The sequence below is a fragment of the Paramormyrops kingsleyae genome, chromosome 20 (genome assembly GCF_048594095.1).
Source record: "Paramormyrops kingsleyae isolate MSU_618 chromosome 20, PKINGS_0.4, whole genome shotgun sequence".
In the NCBI taxonomy this organism is placed as follows: domain Eukaryota; kingdom Metazoa; phylum Chordata; class Actinopteri; order Osteoglossiformes; family Mormyridae; genus Paramormyrops; species Paramormyrops kingsleyae.
In genome coordinates this window covers 21776558-21795093 of record NC_132816.1, presented here as the reverse complement: position 1 = coordinate 21795093, position 18536 = coordinate 21776558, and the positions used below count along the sequence as shown (strand labels likewise).

Genomic DNA, 18536 nt, shown 5'->3' with positions numbered 1-18536 from the left:
CCATTTAGCGGAATACCAATTAGCCACACAAGACACGCATTTAAATTCCTGTTTTTTATAGTGACTGATGCATGAAAAACCCTTTTCCTGTAAGACTGAAGGGAAGCATATCACTGTTATGAGAGCTGAAATACAGAAATAGATTTGTGATGTGAGACTGAAGCCTAATCATTCATGTTACAGTGTGGTTTTCCGCTTGCAGGCATCCTTGGTTGTTGACTGTGAGGGTTTATACTTATAGTTTCTATCTATGGAAAAGACCAGGGGTACCAGCCGTGCAGTGACTCACAGTCACCCAGGCAGATCCTGCCCAGGGCCCGGATGACGTGCAGCAGCAGTTGCTGGTCTCCGCATGGCAGCAGTCCCAGGAGAGTCGGTGCCAGTCCCGCCTTGATGCAGTGCTCTCTCACAAAGGCTGCAGGGACGTGTAATGCTGCTTTTCAATTGGCGTCCACCAGGGGGAGCTCACCGACCTGCGCTGACAGCCACAGCTTTCTGCAGTTCAATGTCCCTGCTAGTTGTTTAGCGCTTGTGGGACTTGAACCTATGTCCTTTTATATTAAAATCGATGCTTTTAAACAGCTACCTGAATAGCTTGCAGCTTACATTTTACTTAGTAAATGTTCTTTAGGGAAGAAGTTCAAATCCAGTCCAGGTACTGAACCCATATGTATCTGGTCATGGTTTCTTCATTGGTTACCCCTCCTAGCCCCTCCCCTTACCATGCCCGCTCAGGTCAGCAACTAGCTGGGCCGCCTGTAGCGTGAGGGGGCCCCTTGTCCTCAGCATCTGTGCCAGCGTGCACAGAATCCCACTCGCTGCGATGCACTCAGCTGCTCCCTCTGCTGGAAACAAATATAAATGCACAAGCACAAACTTCTTAGCGCTCCAACAGTGACAGACACAGGTTGGGGGTCAGTTATGCGCCCCAGTGAAATGGTATCTGTGTGAAGGTATGCATTATATAAATATGAAAGCCAGAATTATTTAAGAATATAATATTCATAGCTTGGCAAAGACAGCCTATCTGTGAAAGACCTTCAGCTGACCGTGGGGCTGGCAGGGGTGGGGGGGTGGGGGGGGGGGGGTGTAATATGGCTAAAGCTAATCTGACCTGTGGCTAAAATACGGATTAGAGTCTCTCCGTCTGTTCAGGCTGCTGACCTTCAGGACTCTCCCAGGCCACCACAGTCAAGACCCGAACAGACGCAGTGTTTTCCGAGACGGCTGCAGTGATACATGAGACTTTACTGGACCCTGTGTGTATGGACCTAGCGGTGAGATACCCTGTCTACTTCCTGTCCTGCAGCTGACGGCCAGGAAATGCCACCACCACCCGAATCCTAACCCGGCAGGCAAAGGGTGCCCCGACCTGCCATGAGCTCCGTGATTCTCTCAGCAGCTGGGGTCTTATGCAGGTAGTTTCCTCACAGTGCTCCGTGTGCGGGCGTGACGTGTGCTAGGCTAACTGTTCATATGTAGATCCATGCAATTCCACAACAGACCACGGGGTGGCACTCCACTCACTGCCATCCTGCAGGGTTGCCAGCAGAATATCCAGGTGGGGCGTCAGCTCCTCCACCACTAGCTCGGTGCTGACGCTGATGGCCTCCACCGCCTCAGTGAAAGACCCTGGCAAGACCAGTCGGTGGCACTATAATCAGTGGGGGCTGATGCATTATGGGAAATGCAGGTGTGACACTGCCTTGAAGCTTAGCTTAGAGATACACTCCCACCTGTGCCCATACAAGAACATACCTACCATCTGATCTTCCCATGGGATCCCCCCACAGAAGCAAACTCACCCATGGCCTTGGCCCCCGTGACCTCCAAAGCCTGAATCCCCTCCTGAGCTCTCTCTGCGCTCCCTGTTCTCCTGCTCTCAGGGTCTGGCTCACAGTGTGGGCAGCATGGTCGATGCTCAGCTCCTTTGGAAAAGAACACCCTCCTCACCTGACCTCCCTCTGCACGCTCCTCCCACTCTCTCTGTCTCCCTAACCCTCCTCACCTGTCCTCCCTCTGCATGCTCCTCCCACTCTCTCGTCTCACTCTCTGTCCTACTCTCTCTCTCTCTTTCCCTCTCCCTCCCTCTCTCTCTCTCCCTAACCCTACACTGATGCCGTCTTAACTACAAATCTCGGTAGAGGTCCAGATGATCCTATCACCCAATCTGAGACCCAGGCTACAGCTGTCCAAATAACCAACGTCGCTGGCATTTCTGTTTCCTCCGTAGATCCAGTTTAATCACAGAGAGTTTTCGTTTCATGACAGTAAATTCAGACAATAGGCTGGTACTGACAAGTTCATGGTCCTATGTCCAGAACGAACCCTTGGAGAGGTACAGATTGTGACAGGAGTAAAGAGCATGTACGTCTTAAAACAGCTTTATTCAGCACAGTTTCTCATAGACAACCTTCTGAAATATCCTCCCAGATTACAGCATTGAGGAAAAGCAACATTTCAGTGCATTATTCTCTAACCCCACCTCGCATCACTGGTTAATTTACGAATCATTCTGCTGGCCTCTCAAGTCTGTGATAAGACAGCTGAGTCAACAATGTTTTTAATGTTCTGAAATATCCCTGCTTAAAAATCACATGGTCCTTAACCTAACTAACTGGCCCTGCACTCATGTGAGTTAAACACTAGATTAAGAGGTTACGCAGAACCACACAGGACCGGGCAGGTTTTTTCACAACCAGAAATATAATTTACAATCAGCATTAGATTTTTTTTAAGAAACATTACATCCATGGTCAGAAACATATTTAGCTGTAACCCAGTTAGAGCCAGTTTAATCATCATCAGTCTCGTGGGTGTTTCCTGCTGACTATAACATTAGATACCTGAAGATATTTTGCGAGATGAAGGGTTTAAACTAGAGACATTGAGTGTGAGGATTCAGAATAAGCCGGCATCACAGATGCATGTTTTAATGCATGAAGATGCCAGCCACTAAGGCAACACCACCACCTGAGTGTTGCTAATAGGACACGGACCTGGTCACATCACTGACAGAAACCACAGCGCATCATTTTGGGGAGTAAAAAAATAACACAGCAGTCTCCAAGCTCCAGCAAAACCAGCCATTAAAAGAACAAACATGACATTACAAAAAGGCAAGTATCTGAATCCAAACAGCTTGGCTAGAAACCACTTGTCATTTATCTTCTGAAAAACGGCTGAAAAATAAAACGAAAAACATTTTTTTTAAAAAGTGTCCGTGCCACCAGGAAGGACAAGGAGTTCGTGGTCCAGGGTGCACTGGTTAGGGCTCACTCGCTAGGGCGCACTTGCTAGTGCACACTGGTTAGGGCACACTCGCTAGGGCACACTTGTTAGTGCACACTCGCTAGGGCACACTTGCTAGTGCACACTGGTTAGGGCACACTCGCTAGGGCGCACTTGCTAGTGCACACTGGTTAGGGCACACTTGCTAGAGCGCACTTGCTAGTGCACACTGGTTAGGGCACACTCGCTAGGCCACACCAGCCGTTCCAGGTTCCAGACCACTGGAGATGGTCTCGTAACCTACAGAGACCAGAGTTAAAACACTGCTCTCGATCTCCGGCTGAGCCTCGGGAACCGCCTCCGGCTCTTTGGACCGCTTCCGGTTCCCTGTCTTGGCTTTCGTCTTTTTGTCCCCCTGACTCTCCTCCTTCTTGACCTTGGCACATCTGGTCTTGGCCTTGACGTCGCTCTTGGTCCTGGCTCTTCGCTTCCTCACCCTGGTGTCCCCACCCTGGTTCTCCTTAGGATCCACCTCCCCCGAGAGGATCCGGATCTGCTTGTCGATGACACGGTCAATCATCTCAAAGGCCACGTCAATCATGCCGGCCCCAAAGCCGTGAGTCGCGTTGTTAAACGTCCTGCTGTTCACCGGGTCATGGAATGACTTCCTCATTTCCTCGAGATAGTTCCTAAATGAAAAAAAGAGAGAGAACGGTTGATGAACTCCATTCTGTTTAACTACAGCAAGCAAGAACTTCAAGAGGCATGAAAAGCTACTCGATTGGTATCTTGACGGTTTTACGTCTCGTAAATCTCATACAGAACAAAGAAAATGGCAACACACCTTGTCTCGATGATTTTGGACCAGTGTTGCACCTGATTGGTCTCGGGAAGTAGCTGCTTTGCCACATTGTCATAATCCATGTATTGGGAAGCAAACTCCTTCACATCCTTGCAAAGGGCAGCCGTGTCACCTGGAAATGCAAGGTCACACTCCATCATTACATGAGTGATGTAGAAGACAAGATGGGCAAATTGTGTTTTCTCCTATGAGCATGAATCTATATTCTGGCGACATTTCCCATCATATGAAGCTGTCGATTCTCTGGGTGGCCGAGCTGAAGGGAGCCTACCTTCCGTCAGTTTGGAGAAGGAGCTGGACACGGCAGTGGTGGTGCTGGGCGACAGCCCGAACGAGCTGAGCGCCTCCAGCAGCGCCTTCCTGCTGGCCGGCCCGCGGCTGACGCGCGTGTAGGCCGCCAGCGAGCGCAGCGACATCTTCTCGGGCGCCTCCAGCCGCCTCTTCACCTCCTCGTAGTGGATCTGGTACTTTAGCGCCTTGGAGCTCTTCATGTTGGGGTCCAGAAGCGACGCCACCTGAGCAAAGGGCATCTTCAGGAGGGGGCCAGTCCCGTCGGCGCTCACCACGGTCTGCTCCACAGCCTGCCCGTTGGACACCGCCTCCACCTGTGCCTGGCTCACCCCAGCGACGAGCGCTTGGCCCAGCCCTTCGACGGTCGCCTGGCCCAGGGCCAGCACTGTCGCCTGGCCCAGTCCCTCACTCTGGGCTTTATGCAGAACTTCCACGATCTCGACCAGCGGCGCCTCCAGGGCCACCTCCACCATCTGCACCTCGTGCAGGCCATCGCTCTCCTTGCTGGGGTCACCCTCCATCCCTCCGTCTTCCTGGTCAGTGATGCTGCTGGTCAGCTTTTATTCTCTATTCCTCTGAAGACATCTTGACATTTTCTCCCCTTAAGAGTTAGGACTTTGACTTAAAAGCCTCTCTCCGTTTTTAACTGTTGTCGTTCTACATTGTTCAAGAAAAAAAAAAAAAACCAGCAAAAACAAACATAAGCAAGTATCTTAACAGCAAAAATAACTGGCTAGCCAATGAGGTTAAGCATTCTTTTGGCCCATCTTGGAGAGGGTAGGGTGAGGTGACAGGAAATGGCTGGCCCTCCCTATTTGCACCATATTTTTATTGCACAGTTACCATTTCACTTCCTGCATTGCACTCTCTGCTTTTTATTGCAATGCGCTTTGTCCTGCATTTTGCTGTTGTTGCCCCCCCCCCAACTGTTTTAATTTCATTGTGTTCCTCCCAACAAATGACAATAACAACTTAAGTCTTGTTCCTCAGTACCCAGTGTGCCCCACCTCCCTCATCTTGTTTACCAGCTCTGAATAATTGTCCTAACAGAACTGAAGAAAGTGCCTATTGTTGTTGACTAGGCGGAGTTGGGCTCCTAAGTGTTTCTTTGTGGTTATTATTGGGGTGTCTTTTTGACCAACCTGAGTGACAGCTTGCCTGCATATAAATGTATTTATTTATTGCACATTTCGCTTCATTGCCAAACTTCTGTTCCAATTTACACAATCGTCCTGAAAAATCAGGTGGATATCTGTATATTTATGTCTGTCTTGCCATGTGACATGTATATATTATATTTATATGGCTTAGCATTTATATTCTGTTTATATATGGACATCCTTAGGAGATATAATGTTAACATACAACTGCTTGTGTAAAGCAAGCATATTACTGGTCTTACAGTCATTAACAATTCTGTACTATTATTGTCGTTTGCGCAGTATCTTGCAGCCCGGTTAGGTCTAGCTCCGGCTGCAGTAGTCGGCCAGACATCATTAAACCACGGCGGACGTCCTGCAGCGGGCCGTGAACCCCATCGGACCACGTGGTTATTAGCAGGCGGTTAGTTGGCCGCCATCTCGGCAGCCGATCTCTCCAACGCATTCCATCCACACGGTAGCCGGTGGGCAGACCTGCGCCTGGGACCTTCCTGGTGATGTACCCTGGGTCCATTATGCCAGTTGCAATTCAGAGAAGGAGTCATGTATCAGCCAAGTGGGCTGGAGAACATAAAGGCGCTATATCCGCCCTGTAAGGCAGTCCCTGCTACCGGTGTACTGCATGACTAAGCAGTCTGGTGTATAAAACAGTTTACACAGAGGAATATAAATAATACATGTATATAACTGTCAACAAAAAGTTCCGTTAATTGAATCTCTCTCTCCCCCCTCCCAACCCGAGTAACTGATCCTAGACCAGTGCGTGGGTGAACAAAGTGCAATTTCCATCTTTCGCCGTGTTTTTGTCAGGAAGCTCGGCGCTGCGCTACTCCCGCTCGACGTGGCAAATGTGTTTAAAACGCAGCTAATGGCACAGCCGCAGCAGCCCTGCGGAGTACTTCCATGGACTCGGATCCGACGGGAAGTTTGCTACAAGCTGACGGTTTTCGTACTTACCCCGGCTACTGCTCGCTTTTTAGCTGTGTCGCACTGATCCTGGAACAGTATATTCGGAAACGAGGAACAATTCTCTTCTTCAGTGGTGCTTTAATGTCTGAAATTTCGTTCTATGTGCGCAGCCGCCGCAGACCCGGAATCTGCTGCTTATTGGTGCCTTTGCGTGTCAATTATTACAGCTCGCTCTTTCCATTGGACGCTTCAGATATCTCTCGCACTTTGGTAGCGAATCATGAGCAGAGGCCTGCCCGGTTAGCCACAAAGTACCCCATAGGACGGTTTCCTATTATGCTAAAGGTTTTGTAAATGTCCTAGGTTTTTAACCTGTTCGGGGGGTTCTTGGGTTTAGATGTACTGTTGTTGAGCCCAAGATAGTCCCTGATTGTTAAATGAATAATATAACCTAGATTAATTTTGCAGAAATCGGGAGACGTACTTACCATGTTCAGTAAATGTGATCACTTTCTCCATCTGTGTTTAACAGTGCAATTAGACTTAAGCAGCATAAATCCTTCTGAGAACTGATACGTGACGTCGGCCACAATAAAGCCATTGGTTGAGAGGTCTGTCTGGCTGACTACATGTAGTCTATTAAAACTAGACTGCAGTGGGATCATAGGGGTTGACCAGCCAGACTACCATTTCTGCACTGTTGGTTTGCGACCAAACTGTGGATCTGGGGACCATTTATAGTGGATCACTCAGTGTATGGTTAAAAATGTTTTATCATCGTGTTTTATTTGTTTTATCTTTTTAACTGGGTTGTGACTTAATTCCCAAAAGGAAAATCTAGGTCATGGGGCCAAACCAGCTCAAAATTACTGATTTAGACATTCTTATCTGTGTTGTCTCATAACACATGTAATAAAATGTACACAGATTTGAAGCCTGAACTGGCCCTCTGGCATACCAAGCATTTTCCTAGTGAGCAGGCGGTTTTGTGGCCGGCAAAACTTATCTGTTGTGGGGATCCCCTCTCCCCAATCTGCAAAATTAATCGCAGGTATGTAAGTATATGTGATGGCCCTTTCTGGGCCAATGTCCAGGATCTATTTTTAATCCCAGTACAGCCCTGGGTAGTATTTAAGTAAGTAAGTAAATTAATAAATAATCAGACAAACAAATACATTTCCTCCGGGATTAATAAAGTATTTATGTATGGATGGATGTATTTATCTATCTGTTATTGGTAATTGACAAACAAAATGGCTGTTTGTGTATCTTTTAAATGAAGTTTCTGAAAATAAATACACACTTGGATTAAGCTTGATATGATGCTGTGATGCTTTACTTGTTTGGTAATGATTCCGAGCCCAACTTAAACATAAATAATAAGATGTTTTCTCCTGTGTATGCAGACACTAGGTATCACTGTGTGTTAAAATGTCATAATAAATCCAGTCTCTAAAATACAGGGTTAACTGTGTTCACTTGTTATATGGACCCTCTGATCACAGGCACAGGCATTTTTGAGATTTTGCGATAATTATTTTTCAGGATATTTTAATTAATTTAATTTGGTGTTTGAATCATGGACACCAGCCCCTAACCTTCTGAGCTACCATGCAGTAAACACAACCCCTAACATGTGTACTGTACAGGCAAGCCTCTTAGGAGTGTCCTGGGGCATCTAGCACGTCACAAATTATGCATTTATTTGTTGGAAGCCAAGTAGCCTGCATTCACATTGAAGCAAAATCCAAGACGTATTATACTTTTAAAATATATTGTTATGCTTTAATCATAATTATTACACTAAGTTATATCGTCTTGGGCTTGTGTAGCATACAATAAAAATCAGTAATTTGCAAAAGTTCATATTATAAAGTATTAAAGTATATGTAGAAAATGTGTTTTCATGCGTGCATGTTGCTGTTATAGATCAAAGGGGGCGGGGCAGAACGCGTCGGTGTAAAAAAAAAAAGAAAAGTTTTTTTTTCAAAATTGAAGAAAGTAGTGTTTTGATCACGAGACGTTGGCAAGGGCAGCTTCAGCGCCGGTACTGGGAAGTGATACCGTGGCACACAGGGATCGAGTACCATTTGGCATGCAGTTCCGGTTTCGAGCCGCTCTCCGCACGTTAACTTAGGAATGCAGATCCACGCCCACAAAAAAGGTTGGCTTTTGTCGGAGAAGCGGGCGTAAAGTCCGTGAGTTAATGAGAACTATTACCGATTTTAAGGGATTTGCAGACTCCAGACCTTAACCAACCTCCACTTTTGATGCTTTGACCCAAGAGAAACTCGGAAACATGCTGAGCTCAATTAAAAGTATCACAGTGAATTACGATGCAGTAAATGAAGAGAAGACCTTCTCCTCCGGGGACATGCTGTCCGGCCGCGTCCTGCTGGTGCTGTCGAAGGAGACCAAGATAGAGGGTCTTCGGGTGAAAATGAAAGGAAAGGCCGAGGTGCAGTGGAGCGAGAGACACGGAGATAAAACCCGATACTACAGCTCCAAAGAGAAGTACTTTAAGCTGGAGCAACTGGTCACTGGTCAGGAGAAGGGTAACGGTAATGGTGAGTACGTTGGTTGTTGTTGTCGTCCTTCTTTTAAAGTGTTATTATTACCAATATATATTATCGTAATTATGTACAGCACTTATAAATAGTGTAGTTTCGACATCAAAGGTCCTGCACCATTCAGTTTTTCTGCAGTGGGAGCCACTGTTGTCTGAGACTGACGGCATTGTAGGTTCGAGTCTCACTGAGTCTCTGTGTATGCCCGGAGTTTGCATGTTATGCACCCTGTACATGTTGCATGTTATTTATTTCATTTAGTTATCTATTCCATTAGTCCTGTTACTGTGTAGTTGGACGCAAGCTTATGGTGTTCATTTCTTTACCAAAAGTGTATCGCTGTTTGACAACAAAAAGCCCCCAACAGTCCATTTAAAATGGAAAGATTTCCCCGTGTTTCCTAATCACATCGTGCATAGTAACGCCAGTGGAGAAATACAGTATTTCCTCTACACTATTTGTGTAAGCGACCTATCGACCTAAGTCTACATGATATTCTCGCGTGCAATTCAGTCCTTGTAAATTATTTCTTCATGCTATTTAGTTTTTAAACTATGAGGGAATGTGTGAATATAATAATATCTGCTGTTATTCTCTCCAGTACATTAGCATTTATTTTATTTAGTTGACGCTTTTGTCCGGAAGCGACTTTCAAATGACGTACAAGCTGGTTATCTAGTGGGAATCGTTGTGCATGGTGGGGTTATCGAAATGTCTGTCTGATGATAATGACATTTCTGGCATAGGCGTGGGTGCTGCTGTCTTCCTAAAGAGGCAAAAAGAAAATACAACCGTGCAAGAAGGCACTTTCAATGTATTGTATGAAAACGAGTGCGTGTTCTTCTGTACGTGAAAGGAGGCCTGTTTTTTACAGAGCAGATGAAACTGGTTCTGACCCAGACTAAAAGGATATTTGCATCGATGTGGAAAAGTAAAACTGATGAAAAGTAGACATTTTAATTCAGCCATAACTGCTACTGAACCATTGGCCAGGGCGTGGCCGTACAATTAACGTTATTCATATTGTGGCCCCGGGCAGACAGAGGCATCATGACGGCGGCAGCACAGAAAGACAAGGAGGGGCGGAATTGCACGGAGTTGCTCTTTTAACACGAACAACAATTACGAGCACGCTGGGATATTCGTTTGCGGGAATCATTCTGAGGGAATTCGAGGAAATTGTTTTGAAGGAAAAATGATTGGTTCTGTCTTTGAACCAATCAGATTATAGAGGAGGTGTGCCCAAGCAACTAGAGGAAGTAGGACCAGCCACTCAGATGTCTATGTCCCACCTTCTCAATATGCTTGGACCCACCTCCTTTATAATCTGATTTGTTATCTCTCTCAACCATTTTTTTCCCTTCTGCCCTCAGAACAATTTCGTGTAAGCGGAAATTCAATCCCACCAGCTATACGATGTATTTAGTTTATGCTGAGCATTCCCTATAGCAGCTGAATCAGTTTCGCCAACCCTGCATGACTATATCAATCATTAATACTTTCCATTATAAGTATTTAATTAACTCTTTGGGTAAAGAAAGAACTTAAGGATATTCCTGATAATACCCGTCGTACATCCATCCATTACCCTCCGCTTGTCTGGGGTTTGCGTCGCAGGGTAGTATACCCAGACCCCCTACTCCCCAGCCACCTCTACCAGCTCTTCGGGGGGGGGGATGTCGAGGTGTACAATTTATTGAATTATAACCTTTACACGTATAATTAAAGTAATAGCATGAATATATTACGTTTTATGCATTGTAAGAATGAACATTTTCCATTTCATTTTCAGATGTCCTGGCTGCTGGGAGCCATGTTTTCCCGTTTACATTTCAGATTCCCCAAGGGTAAGAACCACACTGTGGATTTGGGGTTAATGATCAGATGCTTCTCTGTAAACATCTCAGCTTTCTTCCCTTGACAGGAACATGCCATCTTCCTTTAAAGGAGATCATGGAAAAGTGGAATACAAGCTGGAGGCAAAGCTGAGCAGGTCTTGGAGGTTACCGAGTAATACAGCATCCGCGTTCACCTTTGTTTCAAGGCCAGAGATGGGCGTGGCTCAGCTAATGGTGTGTAGTACTCACAATGTCCACTAGGTTATGCTGTACACCTGTGGCCTGTACTACGAAGCAGGGTTACTGGCTTATTATGGGAGGTATTTTCTGCAAAAAATAAAATTAAAATGAAAATGATAAAAAGAAAATACAATCTCCACTTTGCCATTTACTTCCCAAAGTCTGTGCGTAAAAATCCTGCACAAATTAAAATTAAAATGAAATAGCACTATTTGCATTTTAATTTTCCACTCATGTATGAGTCAGATGTGAAAAATAAAATTAAAAACCCTTTTTGTCTTTTCATTTTCCAATTTGGCTTTTCAGTTCCTACTTTGGCTTTTCATTTTCAAGTTCACTACATGCAAATATATGTTAATCGGAGCGGGGCGGTGGGCGGAGCTACTGATCACTGCTGCGCTTCTCAGTGCGTTTGCCGATTCCTTTCTTCTTGTGTTTCTCGCCCGTGTTGCCCAAACTAATGGCAAAGTCACACGCGGCTTAAGTTAGCTACTATAGCTACAGCTTCCGATTCATTTAGCTTCTTATTCGTAGCGTCTAATTTCGGGACTTAAGTTGGAAATACAAAATAACGTATGAATAAAAGGTTTGAGAACGTATATTTATTTCGTAGAAGAAAGTCTTCCTGTATTGAAAATGGTGGAATTACCTGGGCATAATGTGATCTTTCATTTGTAACAGTAAACTGGTCGCATGACACTTTGATAAATTGTTCACACTTATTTGAATAAGAAGCCATATTTCCAAATGGAATTCGGAGGTCTTATTCATCTTGGGTAAGGCAAATATGAAATGCATAGTAAACAGCAGGCATGCCACTCTAATGACACTGAAATTAGCCTAGGCCAGATAGCTACCTAGCTGAAAACATGGCTAATTTCAGTGTTTCCTTACAATGGCATACCTGCCATTATATCGCACGACATATTTAATTTCGTATTTTCAAAATGTTTTAACTAAAAACTGCACAGCATGTGCAGCTTCGAACACTCCCCTATATAAGGAAGCTGCAAGTAACTTAAGTCGTGAAATTATACGCTACGAATAAGAAGCTAAATGAATCGGAAGCTGTAGCTAGTAGCTAACTTAAGCCGCGTGTGACTTTGCCATTAGTGTGGGCGACACGGGTAGGAAACACAAGAAGAAAGGAATCGGCAAACGCACTGAGAAGCGCAGCAGTGATCAGTAGCTCCGCCCACCGCCCCGCTCCAATTAACATATATTTGCATGTAGTGAACTTGAAAATGAAAAGCCAAAGTAGGAAATGAAAAGTCAAATTGGAAAATGAAAAGACAAAAAGGGTTTTTAATTTTATTTTTCAATTTTTCACATCTGACTCATACATGAGTGGAAAATTAAAATGCGAATAGTGCTATTTCATTTTAATTTTAATTTGTGCAGGATTTTTACACACAGACTTTGGGAAGTAAATGGCAAAGTGGAGATTGTATTTTCTTTTTATCATTTTAATTTTATTTTTTGCAGAAAATACCTCCCATAGCTTATCGGGGTAACTTGTCGGATTTAAGAGTGTCTGAGCAAAATGTAAGTGAACGAATATGAAGTCCATTTAAACGGTGGTACCTTAAATCCAACAAGTTACCCCGATAAACCAGTAACCCCGTAGTACAGGCCACAGGTCATTATGGTCCATTTCAAACTGGTCTTACATATACAATGAATCATCTAAAAACAGCATATTTATACAGGGAATATTAAGTTCAGTCACCTGATAACTAGAAACCTGTAAGTTTACTTATTTGTTCCTGTAAGTTTCTCAATGATAATGTACATTTTGCAGATGTAAGTAAGAGCTTATTTTGTACCCTGTGACTTAGTCACCCCAGCATGGCACTGCCACAAAGAAGATGAGTCTCTTCACCTCCGGAAATGCTGCCATCAATGTGAATATCGAACGGACGGCTTACTGGCCAGGTAGACATTGGAGAGACCCCAAAATACTGTTTGTTTCCCAAAAAATGCTTTTCCCTAAAAGTGACTTTGATCTTTTTTGAAATGGTAAGATTGTAATGTTTCATTCTGGTATGTTCTTTTGTTCCTGTCAAAAATACCACGGGCCAAAGTGACATTTTCTTAGACGTCAGACTGCAGGTGAAACAAGTGACCATGAGAGCAGAACTTCGCAGAGAAGCCCACCGGGAGCCTGATGTGGCTCAGTTTTCAGTTTCAGTCTTGAAAAACTACTCGCTTCTAAACATTTTTGTCAATTTTGAAAAACCTTAGTATAAGTACATGTACATCTTTGTTTATATGTTGTTTTATGCAGACCTTACATAAATGAAAATGTGCAAATTTACCCTTTTTTTGGGGTTAATTTCTAAATTTCAATATCCAGGTCACAAATCAGAGTTTGAAGGGAATAATGGCCATTTTCTATACTTTTACAACATAAACAACTAAGAAATAACACATACTATCCGGAAACAAAATATGTGTTACATAGTGTAATCTATGCTTATGTTTATGCATAGATTAATATTTTATATTTACACAATGTTTTTTCTGAAACCATCCACTGATGTGTTCTGTCCTTGGGTTCCTCTGCAGGAGAAGAATTAAAGGTCACAGTGGATGTTCAGAACAGCTCTTCACGTAACCTCGCACCCAAGGTCGCTGTGGACCAAATTCAGAGTTTTTCTGTTCAAGGAAAGAACAAAGTCTGTACACATCGCATCCTGAAACATGTGGGGGAGCCGATACCTGCTAACATGCCGCAGACGCTGACTCTCATGCTGAAGCTCCCCCCAAATCTGCTGGCCTCTCTACACAACTGTGGAATCATCAGAGTGGAGTATTTCCTCAAGGTGCGTATCTAAACTGGAGAATCCTCATCAGAGTGAAGCAATCCAGGGCGAACCAGCTGTATATAGTTTTAGAGGCCAAGCATAGAAGGTACAAGGCATCTATTGTAATTGTTACAATTTTTCACTCTTTGTAATGAAGCTTTCTGCCAAGGGAGTCTATGGCGGCCCATCGTACCCCTTTCTGGATTACGATTGTAGAGGATCGTCCAATGTATCCAGGTGTCATTGTATCAGGGGTCGATCCATCAACAGGCCAAATTTCGATTTACATTTTTGCTTATAACTTTTGAGCCGTTTGTCTTAGGGTGGTGATCTTTCTCCAACAGAATCCTTGCATCATCTTCATTCAAGTGTGCCCAGCAGTGTTAAAATCTGCCGCATTGGATTTTCTAACATTTAGAATTGTTTAAAAAAAAAACCTGGTTTTACTAACTAGTAGCGGTGTAATGACATGTCAGATTTTCAGATGTTTCAGTACCATCATGAGACTATGACTGTATCAATCCGGATATTACGTGGTTCTTTCCCTAGCAGAGCTGCGTTCTGTTGCATTGTTTGTGTTTGACCAGCAGAGGGAACAGTCATACTAAAAACACTGATGTTCCACTGTGAGTGTGATCCAGCTGCTGCAGTAATACATTATATTAATATTATTTTGCTAGTAAGGACTGCTGCTATTAACTGCTGCATTGTTTGGGGTCCGAGCTGAGTAGCAAAACCAAATTTCCTACATGGACTCAGGATCCCATTTTGGGGAAGCCCAAAAAATTTTAATGGTATTACACCAATAAGAAAAAATGTGTTTTGGCTAGTAACCGTTGATGTGTTTGCCTTGCAAAAATAATTCTTGTCTGGTAATACTGTGGGAGGTCCCAAGGCTGACAGATGTCAGATAGTCATGTCAGCATAATTGATATGGCTTCCATATTGGATTTTATTTAAAGGTTTTTTTTTTTTTAAATTACAGCCACACATTTTGTCCAGTCTTCACCAAATTTAGCCCAGATTATCTTTGGGCCATGCTCCACAGAAGTGATCAGATTTCTGATTTTAGAGACCATTCATCTGCCACTACCAACTGAAATCATTGGTAGCATCACCAAACATGAAACAAACTCGCATCATTGCCAATTTATGGTCAATTGACATGAAATTTGCCTGTCAGTGCGTACAGCCATACTCTTGACAAAATGACAGTTTCCATGTCAACTTTGTCATGGTGGGCTGCTTGGCCCCCTCATTCCTGCATGCAGCTATATTTCTGATATTGTTTCCTCAATTTTGTTCGGTTTCAGAGATTAATTTGTATGTTTTATTGTAGGTTTACTTGGATGTTCCCCTTGCCTCGGACCCTGAGGTCAAGTTACCGTTGGTCATTCTTCCAGCCGAACTAAGCAGAGGAGGATTTCCATACCAAACTGCCCCGGGAGGATTTCCATACCAAACTGCCCCGGGAGGATTTCCATACCAAACTGCCCCTGGGTCAGCTCCACCCCCAACTGCCCCGGGAGGATTTCCTTACCAACCTGCCCCTGGGTCAGCTCCACCCCCAACTGCCCCGGGAGGATTTCCTTACCAACCTGCCCCTGGGTCAGCTCCACCCCCAACTGCCCCGGGAGGATTTCCTTACCAACCTGCCCCTGGGTCAGCTCCACCCCCAACTGCCCCGGGAGGATTTCCTTACCAACCTGCCCCTGGGTCAGCTCCACCCCCAACTGCCCCGGGAGGATTTCCTTACCAACCTGCCCCTGGGTCAGCTCCACCCCCAACTGCCCCGGGAGGATTTCCTTACCAACCTGCCCCTGGGTCAGCTCCACCCCCAACTGCCCCGGGAGGATTTCCTTACCAACCTGCCCCTGGGTCAGCTCCACCCCCAACTGCCCCGGGAGGATTTCCTTACCAACCTGCCCCTGGGTCAGCTCCACCCCCAACTGCCCCGGGAGGATTTCCTTACCAACCTGCCCCTGGGTCAGCTCCACCCCCAACTGCCCCGGGAGGATTTCCTTACCAACCTGCCCCTGGGTCAGCTCCACCCCCAACTGCCCCGGGAGGATTTCCTTACCAACCTGCCCCTGGGTCAGCTCCACCCCCAACTGCCCCGGGAGGATTTCCTTACCAACCTGCCCCTGGGTCAGCTCCACCCCCAACTGCCCCGGGAGGATTTCCTTACCAACCTGCCCCTGGGTCAGCTCCACCCCCAACTGCCCGGGGAGGATTTCCTTATCAACCTGCCCCTGGGTCAGCTCCACCCCCAACTGCCCCAGGGGCATTTTCATATCAACCTACCCCTGGGTCAGCTCCACCCCCAACTGCCCCAGGGGCATTTCCATATCAGTCTCCCCCAGGTGAACCTTATACATTTCTATCATATTCTAGTCCAGATGCCCCTCCAACTTATGATATTTTGGGTCAGCATTCACCCCAGTCTCTTCCAAGTGCCCCTCCATCCTACAATGATGCAATTAAGTGTCCACCTCCAACTGCCCCAGGTCCCTCTCCAACCCAAATGCCCCAGGATACCCCAGATTCAACCCTGGATACATTCAAAAGCTTAAAGATTAACTAAAGAAAGGGCTTTTACCTTTGTACACATGCTAAGCTTTATTGTCTAGATATACATTTACTGTCAATAAATATTTTCCACGTTTGTAGAAAGACTTGGCTTTTTAGTTTCATGGAGGGACTGAAGAGGATTTTTGCTTTTATAAAAAGAGGTGGATACTGAAGAATGCCTTCAGCATCCGTTTTGTGTGCAGCTGCTATAGAGGAAGCATGAACCTCGAGCAGAAGTGGTGTTACAGAGCTTTTCCTGGGGTCTCAGCAGCAAGCCGCCGTAGCTGTGACCTACGACTGTGTGCATCTGAGCTTCATCTTCAAATCCTCTTCGGCTTTCAGTTAGTCTCTCTCTCTCTCACACACACACACATACACACACACACACACATACACACACACACACACACACACACACATACACACACACAGGGCTGCCAAAACTGGGGGGGAAACCAGGTCAGTTGTCTCTGGCCCCTCGGTCAAGCGGGTCCCAATAGGGCCCTCTAACTTCTAAATGATCTGCTGGAATAAATTGTCAAAAATATATATTTGAGAAAACTCTAGTGAATCACATAAAAGCGTGTTGTTTTTTATCTTGCTAATTTTCCTAGTGGTCAAAAACAATTTTCCGTTGCCTTCCCATAATGCAAAAAAAGTTTGGTCTCCTCTTTTAGTGCCACTCAAACTTGCAGTCTTTCCAAAAGCAACAGCAACACATTTCGTTTTTGAGTAGATTTTTTGTTAAATATACCTGAAATGTCGGAGAGGTGATAAACCTTTTTATAACATTTTATAAATTTCCAGCAGACCCAGAAAGATGCAATAGTGGAGTGTAGCAGTCAGATGGGAAAACTGGCAGTCCACTGAATACACACATTTGTGTATAAACATGTATGATTTATGTATTTTTATGTTATTAAAATTAGATTTCAGTTTAGATTCAATTTCATTTGGTGGCCTTTTTCATGTTTGAAATTGAGTTGAATTATTTAATGGCAATTTTAAGGGAATTTAATGTACAAATGGAGCATTGAAGTAAAGAAATAATTATTTGATTTATACTGTGATAATTATCGATATAATTTGATTTGAAAAAAATCATAAAATATTTTACCATATTACCCATCCCTAGACTGATATCAAAAATAACTTACACACAGTTGTTTTACACACACTGTCAGTAGACATTAATAACAAAACGCTACAATATGATTAGGAAGCAGTATTTTACAGGAATTTCCCATACACACGAGTCCCAGGAACGTGACCAGCCAGAAAATACTTGCATGCATCTAAACTTTTATAAACATATAGATGCTCCTCTACTTACGAACTTTCAGATATACGAACAAAGAGAACTGTAAGCAAAAATTGTGTTCGTTGGACTCCCATTTCCTGTCCGCAACATCAATTTTTTTTCTGCATGCCAATTCCTCGTAGTACTTCTGGCTGCTACTCCCGCCGCGCGGCAGCGTAGCGTCTGTACTCCCAGCATCCTAGTTCTTTATACTTGCGTATACCCTTAAAATAAGAATGTAAGAAATTTACAAATGAGAGGGGGCCATTCGGCCCATCAAGCTCGTTTGGGGAGAACTTAACTAATAGCTCATAGTTGTTAAAATCTTATCTAGCTCTGATTTAAAGGAACTCAGGGTTTTAGCTTCCGCTACACTAGCAGAAAGACTATTCCATACTCTAACTACACGCTGTATAAAGAAGTGCTTCCTCAAATTTGTTTTAAAATGTTCTCCCGCTAATTTCCACTTATGGCCACGAGTTCTAGCATTTAAACTAATATTGAAGTTGCCATTTGGCTGAACAGCATCCAGACCCGTTAGAATCTTATAGACCTGGATCATGTCCCCCCTCAGTCTCCTTTGCTTGAGGCTAAACAGATTCAGCTCAGCTAACCTCTCCTCATAAGACATTCCTCTAAGACCAGGAATCATTCTCGTAGCCCTCCGTTGCACCTTTTCTAAGGCAGCAATGTCCTTCTTAAGGTATGGTGACCAAACCTGCACACAGTATTCTAGGTGGGGTCTTACCAAGGAATTATA

At 44.5% G+C, this 18536-nt stretch overlaps 2 protein-coding genes across 3 annotated transcripts; one reads left to right on the top strand and one right to left on the bottom strand.

Moving 5' to 3' along the window:
* Positions 1-2368: 2368 nt before the first annotated feature.
* LOC111848328 (uncharacterized) lies at positions 2369-6621 on the bottom strand. Of its 2 annotated transcripts, XM_023820221.2 has the most exons (5): positions 6502-6621; positions 4714-5041; positions 4365-4608; positions 4076-4205; positions 2369-3920 (listed from the first exon to the last, which is right to left on the bottom strand). In XM_023820221.2, the coding sequence occupies exons 2-5, from the start codon at positions 4903-4905 to the stop codon at positions 3479-3481; spliced, it is 1008 nt and encodes a 335-aa protein (XP_023675989.1). In that variant the 5' UTR covers positions 4906-5041; positions 6502-6621; the 3' UTR covers positions 2369-3478. The 2 variants fall into 2 exon arrangements, with proteins under 2 accessions (XP_023675989.1, XP_023675988.1); XM_023820220.2 differs by having other exon boundaries at positions 4365-5041.
* A 1823-nt stretch (positions 6622-8444) lies between these two features.
* Positions 8445-17416, top strand: LOC111848523 (uncharacterized). The gene is made up of 6 exons (XM_023820620.2): positions 8445-9020; positions 10813-10867; positions 10945-11092; positions 12937-13033; positions 13667-13923; positions 15245-17416. The coding sequence occupies exons 1-6, from the start codon at positions 8753-8755 to the stop codon at positions 16487-16489; spliced, it is 2070 nt and encodes a 689-aa protein (XP_023676388.2). The 5' UTR covers positions 8445-8752; the 3' UTR covers positions 16490-17416.
* The last annotated feature ends 1120 nt before the right edge of the window (positions 17417-18536 follow it).